The following is a 13,128-nucleotide window of genomic DNA, read 5'->3' as shown; positions in this document are numbered from 1 at the left end:
ATCAATTAGGGCCAGAGGTGTTCCTGACCATGTGACCCACCTGACCAGGAAAAACTCTAGGGCCTAGTTACACCTTGGCCAGTTCTTTCCTGGTTAGGTCGCATAACCCTAAGTATGACATATTGCTGTTAGCTAAATGTGTGGGTGCAGCAGCTCTCACCGTGCACTCCAGTTGAGGGTAGTAGGGGGTATCTCCGATGATGTCATCCTCTGGGGGCGTGATCCTGAGGAAGTCCAGGTGATTGGGACGGGAGACACGGTTCAGGGAGTCCTGGGTCTGGGAGATGGCATCATCACCGTCCAGCATCCAGATATCGGCCTCCTCTACACACACACACACAAATACACACAAACACACATGTGCACATGTAAACACACAATAAAGAGTTGTTATGAATTGTAATAACAGGTGTATTAGGATAGACTGAAACACACACTCTGTTAGGGAGGGATTTTACAGAGCAACAGAGCCAGCATGTATCCTGAATAGATCAAGTGGCGGGAGGTAGAAAGCAGGCATCGTAGCTTTTAAAAATCAAAGACACAGAGCAAGCACATCTCTGCTGCAGGATACAGATGTGTTTTATATACTGCACATAGCTAGACTTGCTTCAGCCTGAGGACCACCAACCACCCTCTGATCTGATAAAGAACAATGCCCTATAAAACAAATGCCACTATAACCAATATGGATTTCTGTATACGAGTCAATGCATTGGCCATCGCAGCACTGTAACAGAGTACATTACCTACGGAATGGTAATACGCTCTTCTCTAAAACAATTGGCTAAAGAAACCAGACCAACAGCGTGTTTATGTTTGTTTTCACTCACTGTAACACATCTATTCTGTTGTCAGGGATTGGAGAGCAGAGCAGCCAACATCTAGCCCACTCAGAGAGAGACTACAGTGCCTTGCGAAAGTATTCGGCCCCCTTGAACTTTGCGACCTTTTGCCACATTTCAGGCTTCAAACATAAAGATATAAAACTGTATTTTTTTGTGAAGAATCAACAACAAGTGGGACACAATCATGAAGTGGAACGACATTTATTGAATATTTCAAACTTTTTTAACAAATCAAAAACTGAAAAATTGGGCGTGCAAAATTATTCAGCCCCTTTACTTTCAGTGCAGCAAACTCTCTCCAGAAGTTCAGTGAGGATCTCTGAATGATCCAATGTTGACCTAAATGACTAATGATGATAAATACAATCCACCTGTGTGTAATCAAGTCTCTGTATAAATGCACCTGCACTGTGATAGTCTCAGAGGTCCGTTAAAAGCGCAGAGAGCATCATGAAGAACAAGGAACACACCAGGCAGGTCCGAGATACTGTTGTGAAGAAGTTTAAAGCCGGATTTGGATACAAAAAGATTTCCCAAGCTTTAAACATCCCAAGGAGCACTGTGCAAGCGATAATATTGAAATGGAAGGAGTATCAGACCACTGCAAATCTACCAAGAACTGGCCGTCCCTCTAAACTTTCAGCTCATACAAGGAGAAGACTGATCAGAGATGCAGCCAAGAGGCCCATGATCACTCTGGATGAACTGCAGAGATCTACAGCTGAGGTGGGAGACTATGTCCATAGGACAACAATCAGTCGTATATTGTACAAATCTGGCCTTTATGGAAGAGTGGCAAGAAGAAAGCCATTTCTTAAAGATATCCATAAAAAGTGTTGTTTAAAGTTTGCCACAAGCCACCTGGGAGACACACCAAACATGTGGAAGAAGGTGCTCTGGTCAGATGAAACCAAAATTGAACTTTTTGGCAACAATGCAAAATGTTATGTTTGGCGTAAAAGCAACACAGCTGAACACACCATCCCCACTGTCAAACATGGTGGTGGCAGCATCATGGTTTGGGCCTGCTTTTCTTCAGCAGGGACAGGGAAGATGGTTAAAATTGATGGGAAGATGGATGGAGCCAAATACAGGACCATTCTGGAAGAAAACCTGATGGAGTCTGCAAAAGACCTGAGACTGGGACGGAGATTTGTCTTCCAACAAGACAATGATCCAAAACATAAAGCAAAATCTACAATGGAATGGTTCAAAAATAAACATATCCAGGTGTTAGAATGGCCAAGTCAAAGTCCAGACCTGAATCCAATCGAGAATCTGTGGAAAGAACTGAAAAGTGCTGTTCACAAATGCTCTCCATCCAACCTCACTGAGCTCGAGCTGTTTTGCAAGGAGGAATGGGAAAAAATTTCAGTCTCTCGATGTGCAAAACTGATAGAGACATACCCCAAGCGACTTACAGCTGTAATCGCAGCAAAAGGTGGCGCTATAAAGTATTAACTTAAGGGGGCTGAATAATTTTGCACGCCCAATTTTTCAGTTTTTGATTTGTTAAAAAAGTTTGAAATATCCAATAAATGTCGTTCCACTTCATGATTGTGTCCCACTTGTTGTTGATTCTTCACAAAAAAATACAGTTTTATATCTTTATGTTTGAAGCCTGAAATGTGGCAAAAGGTCGCAAAGTTCAAGGGGGCCGAATATTTTCGCAAGGCACTGTAAACCTGACTAAATCTGACTAGATCACTATGTTCTGGCTAAACTATGGTGGAACAGAGCTGCAAGAACAGGGCTGATGTGAGTAGAGTCTTTCATCCATACCCTATTCCTATTCCCAGATAATCCTCAAACACCTCCACTCCCTTCAGCCTACAGGGAAGGATGGATTCAGATTCATTTGGACTTTGTGATCCATAGCTCAGAGACAACCTCATCCATAGTCCATCACCTCTCCAGCCTATGATCACAAATAATGTCATGGGTAGGCTAGTATAGTGCGCTCCCCAAAAACATAACACAACAGTGCATCTCACAAAATAATACTGTCACATCCACATTGATACATCCACATATGCACACGTGGTACTCTCACACACAGCGGAAATACTTCCTGCATTCTTCGCCTTGGGAGTGAACATTTCACTTTTAGTCTACACCTGTTGTTTACAAAGCATGTGATGAATAGAATTTGATTTGAGAAGCGCTGAAGTACGATAAAGACAGAGAGGTGGGGGAGAAAGAGAGATAGAGAAACAGCTCACAATGAACACACTGATGCTCAACAACCTCAATTCAGGGTTTTCTCATGCTGTAATACAACACCTTCCCACGAGGGTCACACTGCTATCACTTCAACCTGTTGTTTAGATAAATAATAAGGTTAAACTGAGAGGTACAGTGGTTTGCGAAAGTATTCAACTCCCTTGGCATTTTTCCTATTTTGTTGCCTTACAACCTGCAATTAAAATGGATTTTGGGGGGGTTGTATCATTTGATTTACACAACATGCCCACCACTTTGAAGATGCAAAATATGCTTTATTGTGAAACAAACAAGAAATAAGACAGAAACCCCGAAAACTTGAGCGTGCATAACTATTCACCCCCCCAAAGTCAATACTTTGTAGAGCCACCTTTTACCTTTTACAGCTGCAAGTCTCTTGGGGTATGTCTCTATAAGCTTGACACATCTAGCCACTGGGATTTTTGCCCATTCTTCAAGGCAAAACTGCTCCAGCTCCTTCAAGTTGGATGGGTTCCGCTGGTGTACAGCAATATTTAAGTTATACCACAGATTCTCAATTGGATTGAGGTCTGGGATTTGACTAGGCCATTCCAAGACATGTAAATGTTTCTCCTTAAACCACTCAAGTGTTGCTTTAGCAGTATGCTTATGGTCATTGTCTTGCTGGAAGGTGAACCTCCATTCCAGTCTCAAATCTCTGAAAGACTGAAACACGCTTCCCTCAAAAATGTCCCTGTATTTAGCTTCATCCATCATTCCTTCAATTCTGACCAGTTTCCCAGTCCCTGCCGATGAAAAACATGATGGGGATGATATTCTTGGGACGATAGGAGGTGTTGGGTTTGCGCCAGACATAGCATTTTCTCATTGTCTCATTTGACCAGAGTACCTTCTTCCATATGTTTTGGGAGTCTCAAACATGTTTCTTATTTTTTTGTTTAAGCAATAGTTTTTTCTGGCCACTCTTCCGTAAAGCCCAGCTATGAAGAGTGTACGGCTTTAAGTGGTCCTATGGACAGATAAGCCAATCTCTGCTGTGGAGCTTTGCAGCTCCTTCAGGGTTATCTTTGGTCTCTTTGTTGCCTCTCTGATTAATGCCCTCCTTGCCTGGTCCGTGAGTTTTGGTGGGCGGCCCTCTCTTGGCCGGTTTGTTGTGGTGCTATATTCTTTCCATTTTTTTAATAATGGATTTAATGGTGCTCCATGGGATGTTCTGATATTTTTTTATAACCCAACCCTGATCTGTACTTCTCCACAACTTTGACCCTGACCTGTTTGGAGAGCTCCTTGGTCTTCATGGTGCCCCTTGCTTAGTGGTGTTGCAGATTCTGGGGCCTTTCAGAACAGGTGTGTATATACTTAGATCATGTGACAGATCATGTGACACTTAGATTGCGCACAGGTGGACTTTTTAAAAACGAATTATGTGACTTCTGAAGGTAATTGGTTGCATCAGATATTATTTAGGAGCTTCATAGCAAAGGGGGTGAATACATATACACGCACCACTTTTCCTTTTTAAATCTTTGTACATTTTTTGAAACAAGTTATTTTTTTCATTTCACTTCACCAATTTGAACTATTTTGTGTATGTTCATTACATGAAATCCAAATAAAAATCCATTTAAATTACAGGTTGTAATGCAACAAAATAGGAAAAACTTCAAGGGGAATAATTACTTTTGCAAGGCACTGTATCTATGCTGCATAAGATGCTCAACTCTCACACACTATTAGATCCCTTCTCTTTTGGTGTTGTTTCCACTCTCTAAAGCTCCTAAACACTATGATGGTGTTTCAAATCCTAATACTGTAAATGGGAGTCCCTCCTCTTATTGTATATTCCTGGCTCTTATATGGTGTTTATAAACTCCTCATTGGTCATTCCAAAAGTTCAAATGTACGCTTGAATAAAGTATGCTTGAATAAAGGACACGAGAAAATATACTTCTGTGAAAATACAAATTAATACGTTTGTTCAGGATAATAATTATTGAGTACAACATTTTCAAGACATGATTTTGAAGCCTCAAATGCTTTATATTTTCATTGCAAATTATCACAAGACAAAACAACAGGTCTTTCTCATGTGTATATTGATAAAGTAAGACAGTTTAAAGATTTGTAAGGTATTTCACTGGCTCCAGGTCATCTACAAGTCTCTGATAGCTGAAGCACCGCCTTATCTCAGCTCACTGGTCACCAAAGCAGCATCCACCCGTAGCACGCGCTCCAGCAGGTATATCTCACTGGTCATCCCCAAAGCCAATTCTTCCTTTGGCTGCCTTTCCTTCCAGTTTGCTGCTGCCGATGACTGGAACGAACTGCAAAAATCACTGAAGCTGGAGACTCATATCTCCTTCACTAGCTTTAAGCACCAACTGTCAGAGCAGCTCACAGATCACTGCACCTGTACATAGCCCATCAAAACTACCTCTTCCCCATACTGTATTTATTTATTTATCTTGCTCCTTTGTACCCCAGTATCTCTACTTGCACATTCATCTTCTGCACATCTACCATTCCAGTGTTTAATTGCTATATTGTAATTACTTCACCACCATGGCCTATTTATTGCCTTTACCTCCCTTATCTCACCTCATTTGCACATACTGTATATAGACTTTTTCTACTGTATTATTCACTGTATGTTTGTTTGTTTGTCCTCAACTAGCCTACCTGGTTAAATAAAGGTGAAAGGTGAGTTAGATTGTTGACAGTTCAGTTGGAATTTGTCTAATTCTTGTCTTGATTAGCTTTGGTTAGGACTGTCCAGCCGGTAGGTAACGTAGTATGTCTGCAGGGAGACAAATAAATAGCAAATAATAACAAGCAATAATGATAGTACATGAATGCACAATTAGGTTATCTAATGCTATAATATTAATACATTGTAATATACAAATATACAATTATTAAACAAATCAATAGCAATATGCATACGTGATTAAGCTATGCAAAACAGGAACAATATAACAAAATGAATGTCAAAGTGGGATGCAAAAACATGTGGTGTGGTTGGCTAAATTGGCAGTGGCTATTTACTGTAGCATATAACATGTGGGTCACACATCAAACAATAGATGAAGCTCATAAAGCTAGTAGGCTTTCCAGCAGTATTAACTAAAAAGCAAACCTCAATTTGCATAAGGACACGAAAGGAACAAACAATGACGTGTAATTTTACAACTAGAGTACATGACCATAGGTATGTGGACACCTGCTCATCGAACATCTCATTCCAAAACCATGGGCATTAATATGAAGTTGGTACCCCTTTATCTGCTATAACAGCCTCCACTCTTCTGGGAAGGCTTTCCAGTAGATGTTGGAACATTGCTGCGCGGACTTACTTCCATTCAGCCACAAGAGCATTAGTAAAGTCGAGCACTGATGTTGGGGGCGATTATGCCTGACTCGCAATCGGCGTTCCAATTCATTCCAAAGGTGTTCGGTGGGGTTGAGGTCAGGCTCTGTGCAGGCCAGTCAAGTTTTTCCACACCAATCTCAACAAACCACTTCTGTATGGACCTCGCTTTGTGCATGGGAGCATTGTCATGCTGAAACAGGAAAGTGCCTTCCACAAAGTGTTACCACAATGTTTGAAGCACAGAATCATCTAGAATGTCATTGTATGCTGTAGCCTTAAAATGTCCCTTCACTGGAACTAAAGGGCCATGAAATACAGCTGCAGACCATTACCCTTCCTCCACCAAACTTTAAAGTTGGCACATTATGGCGCAGGAGGGGAGTGCTGCCCTCTTATCGGCTCTTAACCAACAATGCTATTTTGTTTGTTTTTTCGTGTTGTTTTTATCTTGTTTTGTACATAATGTCTCTTATGACCGAAAATAACTTCTGGACATTTGAACTGTGATTATTCACCTCAGATTAGACAAAGAGTTTATCTTCAATGAGACGGATGGGAGGGATATAATACAAACACCCAACCAGGCCCAGATCCCCGTCATTCGCTGGAGAAGGAAACTGAGATTTTGCGGAAAAAGATCAGGATGCCTTGTGAGGATCAGGCGACGAGTGGCTAATCTGCCTTTGCCTTCTGTCCTGCTAGCTAGCGTTCAAATGCTGGAAAATAAATGGGACGAACTGAAAGCACGTATATCCTACAAACGGGACATTAAAAACTGTAATATCTTATGTTTCACTGAGTCGTGGCTGAAAGACGACATTAAGAACATACAGCTGGCGGGTTATACACTCTATCGGCAGGATAGAACAGCAGCCTCTAGTAAGACACGGGGCTGGGGCCTATGCATATATGTAAACAACAGCTGGTGCACGATATCTAAGGAAGTCTCAAGGTTTTGCTCGCCTGAGGTAGACGGGGCTCTAGTGGAGCAGGTTGAGAGCTTCAAGTTCCTTGGCGTCCACATCACCAACAAACTAACATGGTCCAAGCACACAAAGACAGTCGTGAAAAGGGCACGACAAAACCTATTCCCCCTCAGGAGACTGACGGGATAAACCTGTCAGGGTGCTCTCAATGGTGCAGCTGTAAAACCTTTTGAGGATCTTTTGAGGATCAGGCATACCACTGTTGCGTCGTCGCACATTTGTAAGATAAATATTGACATTTTACTATCTCTAACACTTTTAATGTGCAAAAATTACAAATTAATTAGCGGGTGATGGTGATTTCAGGGGGGGGCTCAGTTTACCTCATGGCGCAGATCAGGCGCTGAGCCAATAGCCATAGACTTACAGTTGAAGTTGGAAGTTTACATACCCTTAGGTTGGAGTCATTAAAACAATTTTGTCAACCACTCCACAAATTTCTTGTTAACAAACTATAGTTTTGGCAACTCGGTTAGGACATCTACTGTGTGCATGACACAAGACATTTTTTGAACAATTGTTTACAGACAGATTATTTCTATAATTCACAGTCTCACAATTCCAGGGGGTCAGAAGTTAACATACACTAAGTAGACTGTGCCTTTAAACAGCTTGGAAAATTCCAGAAAATGATGTCATTACTTTAGAAGCTTCTGATAGGCTAATTGACATAATTTGAGTCAATTGGAGGTGTACCTGTGGATGTATTTCAAGGCATACCTTCAAACCCAGTGCCTCTTTGCTTGACATCATGGAAAAATCAAAAGAAATCAGCCAAGAACTCTGGTTCATCCTTGGGAGCAATTTTCAAACGCCTGAAGGTACCACGTTCATCTGTACTAACAATAGTACTGTCACGCCCTGACCTTAGAGAGACTTTTTATTTCTCTATTTGGTAAGGTCTGGGTGTGATTTGGGTGGGCATTCTAGTTTTTCTATTTCTTTTTATGGCTTTGTATGGTTCCCAATCAGAGGCAGCTGTCTATCGTTGTCTCTGATTGGGGATCATACTTAGGCAGCCTTTTTTCCACCTTCAGTTGTGGGATCTTGTTTTTGTGTAGCTGCCTGTGAGCAGCACAGAACGTCACGTTTTGTTTGTGCTTGTCTTTGTTTGGTGAGTTTTGATTTATTAAAATATGTGGAACTCTACGCACGCTGTGCCTTGGTCCGCTCATTTCAACGACCATGACAAGTACGTAAGTATAAACACCATGGGACCACGCAGCTGTCATACCGCTCAGGAAGGAGACGCATTCTGTCTCCTAGAGGTGAATGTACTTTGGTGCGAAAAGTACAAATCAATCCCAGAACAATCCCAGAACAACAGCAAAGGACCTTGTGAAGATGCTGGAGGAAATAGGTACAAAAGTATCTATATCCACAGTAAAACGAGTCCTATATTGACATAACCTGAAAGGCCACTCAGCAAGGAAGAGGCCACTGCTCCAAAACAGCAACTGCACATGGGGACAAAGATTGTACTTTTTGGCGAAATGTCCTCTGGTCTGATGAAACAAAAATGGAACTGTTTAGTCATAATGACTATCGTTATGTTTGGATGAAAAAGGGGGAGGCTTGCAAGCCGAAGAACACCATTCACCCAACTTATTGTGGGAAGCTTGTGGAAGGCTACCCGACCCAATTGACCCAAGTTAAACAATTTAAAGTCAATGCTACTAAATACTAATTGAGTATATGTAAACGTCTGACCCACAGGGTATGTGATGAAAGAAATAAAAGCTGAAATAAATCACTCTACTATTATTCTGACATTTCACATTCTTAAAATAAAGGTGTGATCCTAACTGACTTAAGACAGGGAATTTTTACTAGGATTAAATGTCAGGTTTTGTGAAAAACTGAGTTTAAATGTATTTGGCTAAGGCGTATGTAAACTTCCGACTTCAACTGTATAAGTCATTTTAGAGAATCCAGGTCAGAGGGCCAGCTGATGACCTCCATCAGCAGCAGATGTTAGAATGGAAAATTAATATGTTAATGCAACAAATCGAATCGTATCGAACCGAATCGCGTCAAGTTGTTCCTCTAATCAAACAGAATCGCACCAAATCGTTTGTAACTAAAACGTATTGAGTAGAGAACAGCACTCTTCCATCTTTTCATCCCTATATTAAACATTTACTGATAATTGAGCTTTTGAGGCTAGTTTGTCCACATCTATAGCTGTGACTACACGGCATATTCTGAGCTGAGGACACAGGCAGCAGTGTTAAAAAAGCATTAAGAGGGCCACGCTGCCACCATCTGGACAGGAATAGGTAGAGAGGCTTTGTTGTCCCTGTCGACACAGTCAGTGCAGTGCAGCTCTGACTGGCTCTGAGCAGAAAGACCACCCTAAATACAAAGGTGCACAATGAATTAACACCGTCATCAGGGGATCTCATGTCTTCTTCTGAAATGATATGTGTGCCAAAACATATTATAGACTTCAATCTATTCAACTTTTGTTTATTACAAATATCAAAAAACACAATACTGGTGCACTGAAAAATAATACACTCAAACAATTAAATGAGAGTGAGCCTCCATTCCACTATAATAATAGAAAGTTAAACTCATAAAGTGTTGACTAGAATCTGATTTAGAAAGCACTGTGCTGCATTAGGTAATACATTTATTAGCGTGTGCTCTGAGAACACTTGGCAGTTGCTTGATTACACACACACACACAGAGCCAGAAACACACTTCTCTTTTCCATTGATGACATAGTATCTGATAACACCCTTTCCCAGGCTATAGAGTGGACTGAACCTAAGACAACATTATCATCTTGCCAAACTCATTCCTACTGGATAGTGCTACTGCTCTGCTCCTGCTACTTTACTAGTTGCTACTCTGACTTATAAGACTTATAATAACTCCTGTTTCCACACCTCCTCCCTCTCAGTCAAGGCCAGGCAGGCAGGCAGACAGGCAGACAGACAGGGAATGCTGTGGTCCTGTAGGTGTTCATTGACAGGGCTGTGATGTGACTGTGTATAAATCAGAAATTGTGAACTGAGCAGCTGTCAAACAGACAGTGAGAAAGAATATTGTATTTTTTTTTCAAGTTTTATCTTCTTTTTCAATTTTTTTTTTTTACCATTTTCCTTATTTTCTTTCACTTAGTCCTGCATGTTGGCGCTCGAAGCCCTGCAATCACACCTGCAACCCTTTACATGTGACTATTAAACACTGAATCTGAAAAAGAGAGCACTGGGCTAGGTGGGGTAGGGACAGCGCAGGGCTAATGGAACAGGGCCTGTGTTAGTTAGGTCACATGGTGCTGAGAAGGCAACTTCTGGCTGATTGTGGAGTGCCTGGAGGTGTCAGTGGTGATTGATGACTGGAGATAATACGCAATTCACCGCTCAACAATCTCAAGGTGAGCAGGAACAACCCTCTTCTTAATGCACTCCATCGAACAGGCTGAAGCCATACATTATCAACAGTGCACTCTTCTCTCTCTCCCTCCCTCTCACCCACAGCAACTAACCCTCAAAGTGGTGTCCAGTGCCCTTCTCCTACCATACTATACAAACATCTATAAACTCATTATTCCAATTTAAAGACTGCCCATGTGCTTGGTTAACTTGAAACACCATCATCTCTGTGCTGGAGGCAGGCTTTATACATCTTCATTTCCTGTCTGTCCTGCATGGTTTAACCCTGCTCCCGCTGCTCTCTGTGGGCCATTGGTTGGTTGTCTGAGGCCTGGTCTACAGATGCAGGGTGGACATACAGTAGCTGAGAATGGAGATTCTCTCTCTCTCTCTCTCTCTCTCTCTCTCTCTCTCTCTCGTGAAGGGGAGAGCTATAATGTAGCATGATGTGATGGTCACAGATTCATCATCACTCATCTCCTGTCTAGCACTAGCAGAGCGAATGGAGTGGGACTTGTGTGATGTCTGCACGTCAACATTAAGCACAACAACTAGAGGCTAAACAACTACAGTAATAATACATGTAAGCAATAAAATAGGTTTTCAACAGATAACATTAACCTAAAAGTTACATGATACATAAATATGACTATTTATGATTATGATAAGAAAGGTAAGATTATTCTGAAGAGCTCCAACAGTAACAAGTTCCTTAGTAGAGAGGGACCTTAGTGTAGAAACTATTCCTCTGGCCGTGATACACCTTAGACAGGCAGCGCGAGAGTTGAGCACAAACCCTCCTACCCAGACGGGCTTCGCACAATCTATTTCATTATCTGAATAGAGCTGGCCCTTGTCCTCACTTTGAGGTGCAATGTTGCATGACCAGCATTTTGCAATTGACGCTAGGAGAGGGGAGGAAAGACATGTCAACTGACTCCAGGCTGGAGTGATCATTTCCATATGGCCTGGTTTATGTCATCAAGGTATTATTTAAGGTACCTCAGATTGAGCAGGCAACATTCAGTCATACTCCGTCTCTATTTGTGTCAGTTGCTGCTGTCTCTGCTATAGACAGTGGGAGGGAGTGAAAATCCTTTAAGAAAGTCATTTAAAAATGGGATTTACATTTGCACTCCTGCTTAGAGCAGAGTAATTGCAATGACAATGAACATAGCATAGATAATCCGAGCAGAAATCTCTAATATAACGTGATTGTTATATATTCCCTATTGTACATCCATAAACAGACTTTAGGTCTAAAACATAGCGGGCGCAGAGCATTTATACTGAACAAAAATATAAACGCAACATGTAAAGTGTTGGTCCCATGTTTCATGAGGTGAAATAAATTATCCAAGAAATGTTCCATACTCACAAAAGTGTATTTCTCTGTATACAAATTAGTTTACATCCCTGTTAATGAGCATGTCTTCTTGCCAAGATAATCCATCCACCTGACAGGTGTGGCATACCAAGAAGCTGATTAAACAGCATGATCATTACAAAGGTGCACCTTGTGCTGGGGACAATAAAAGGCCACTCTAAAATATGCAGTTTTGTCACACAACACAATGCCACAGATGTCTCAAGTTTTGGGGGAATGTGCAACTGGCATGCTGACTGCAGGAATGTCTACCAGAGCTGTTGCCAGATAATTTAATGTTAATTTCTTTACCATAAGGTACCTCCAACGTCGTTAGAGAATTTGGCAGTACTTCCAACCACGCCAGCCCTGGACCTCCACATCTGGCTTCTTCACAGCCGGGTTGTCTGAGACCAGCCACCCGGACAGCTGATGAAACTGAGGAGTTACTGAGGAGTAACTGAGGAGTTCTGTCTGTATTAAAGCCCTTTGTGGGGGAAAATTCATTCTGATTGGCTGGGCCTGGGTCCCCAGTGGGTAGGCCTTGCTCACAAGTGGGTGGGCCTATGCCCTCCCAAGCCCCCCAATGCTGGGCCCCTGCCCAGTCATGTGAAATCCATAGATTAGGGACTAATTAATAAATTTAAATTGACTGATTTCCTTATATGAACTGTAACTTTATATGAACTGTAAATTGTTGTATGTTGCGTTTATATTTGTGTTAGTATAGAAGGGGAAGGGGAAAGGTGATACCTAATCAGTTGTACAACTGAATGCATTCAACTGAAATGTGTCTTCTGCATTTAACCCTCTGAATCAGAGAGGTGCGGAGGGCTGCCTTAATCGACATCCACGTCTTCGGGCGCCCGGGGAACAGTGGGTTAACTGCCTTGCAGAGGACAATAGGTTTCTAAATGTTACATATACACTCTCCCGTACAGCTTCCTTTGACCAATTAAACATTGATAG

The 13,128-nt window shown here is 41.7% G+C and overlaps 1 protein-coding gene across 1 annotated transcript in view; it reads right to left on the bottom strand.

Moving 5' to 3' along the window:
• The window catches only part of LOC110497955 (formin), a 94,679-nt gene that overhangs the window by 74,255 nt on the left and 7,296 nt on the right, over window positions 1–13,128 (bottom strand). The window contains exon 3 of the mRNA XM_090211362.1: window positions 161–324. Coding sequence (XP_090067488.1) covers window positions 161–324 — 164 coding nt within the window. The remainder of the gene's footprint in view (window positions 1–160; window positions 325–13,128) is intronic.

This window comes from Oncorhynchus mykiss, chromosome 19 (assembly GCF_057628025.1).
Source record: "Oncorhynchus mykiss isolate SJ-2025 chromosome 19, ASM5762802v1, whole genome shotgun sequence".
Classification (NCBI taxonomy): Eukaryota; Metazoa; Chordata; class Actinopteri; order Salmoniformes; family Salmonidae; genus Oncorhynchus; species Oncorhynchus mykiss.
The sequence above is the reverse complement of the archived record's forward strand: the minus strand, read 5'-3'. Positions and strand labels throughout refer to the sequence as shown.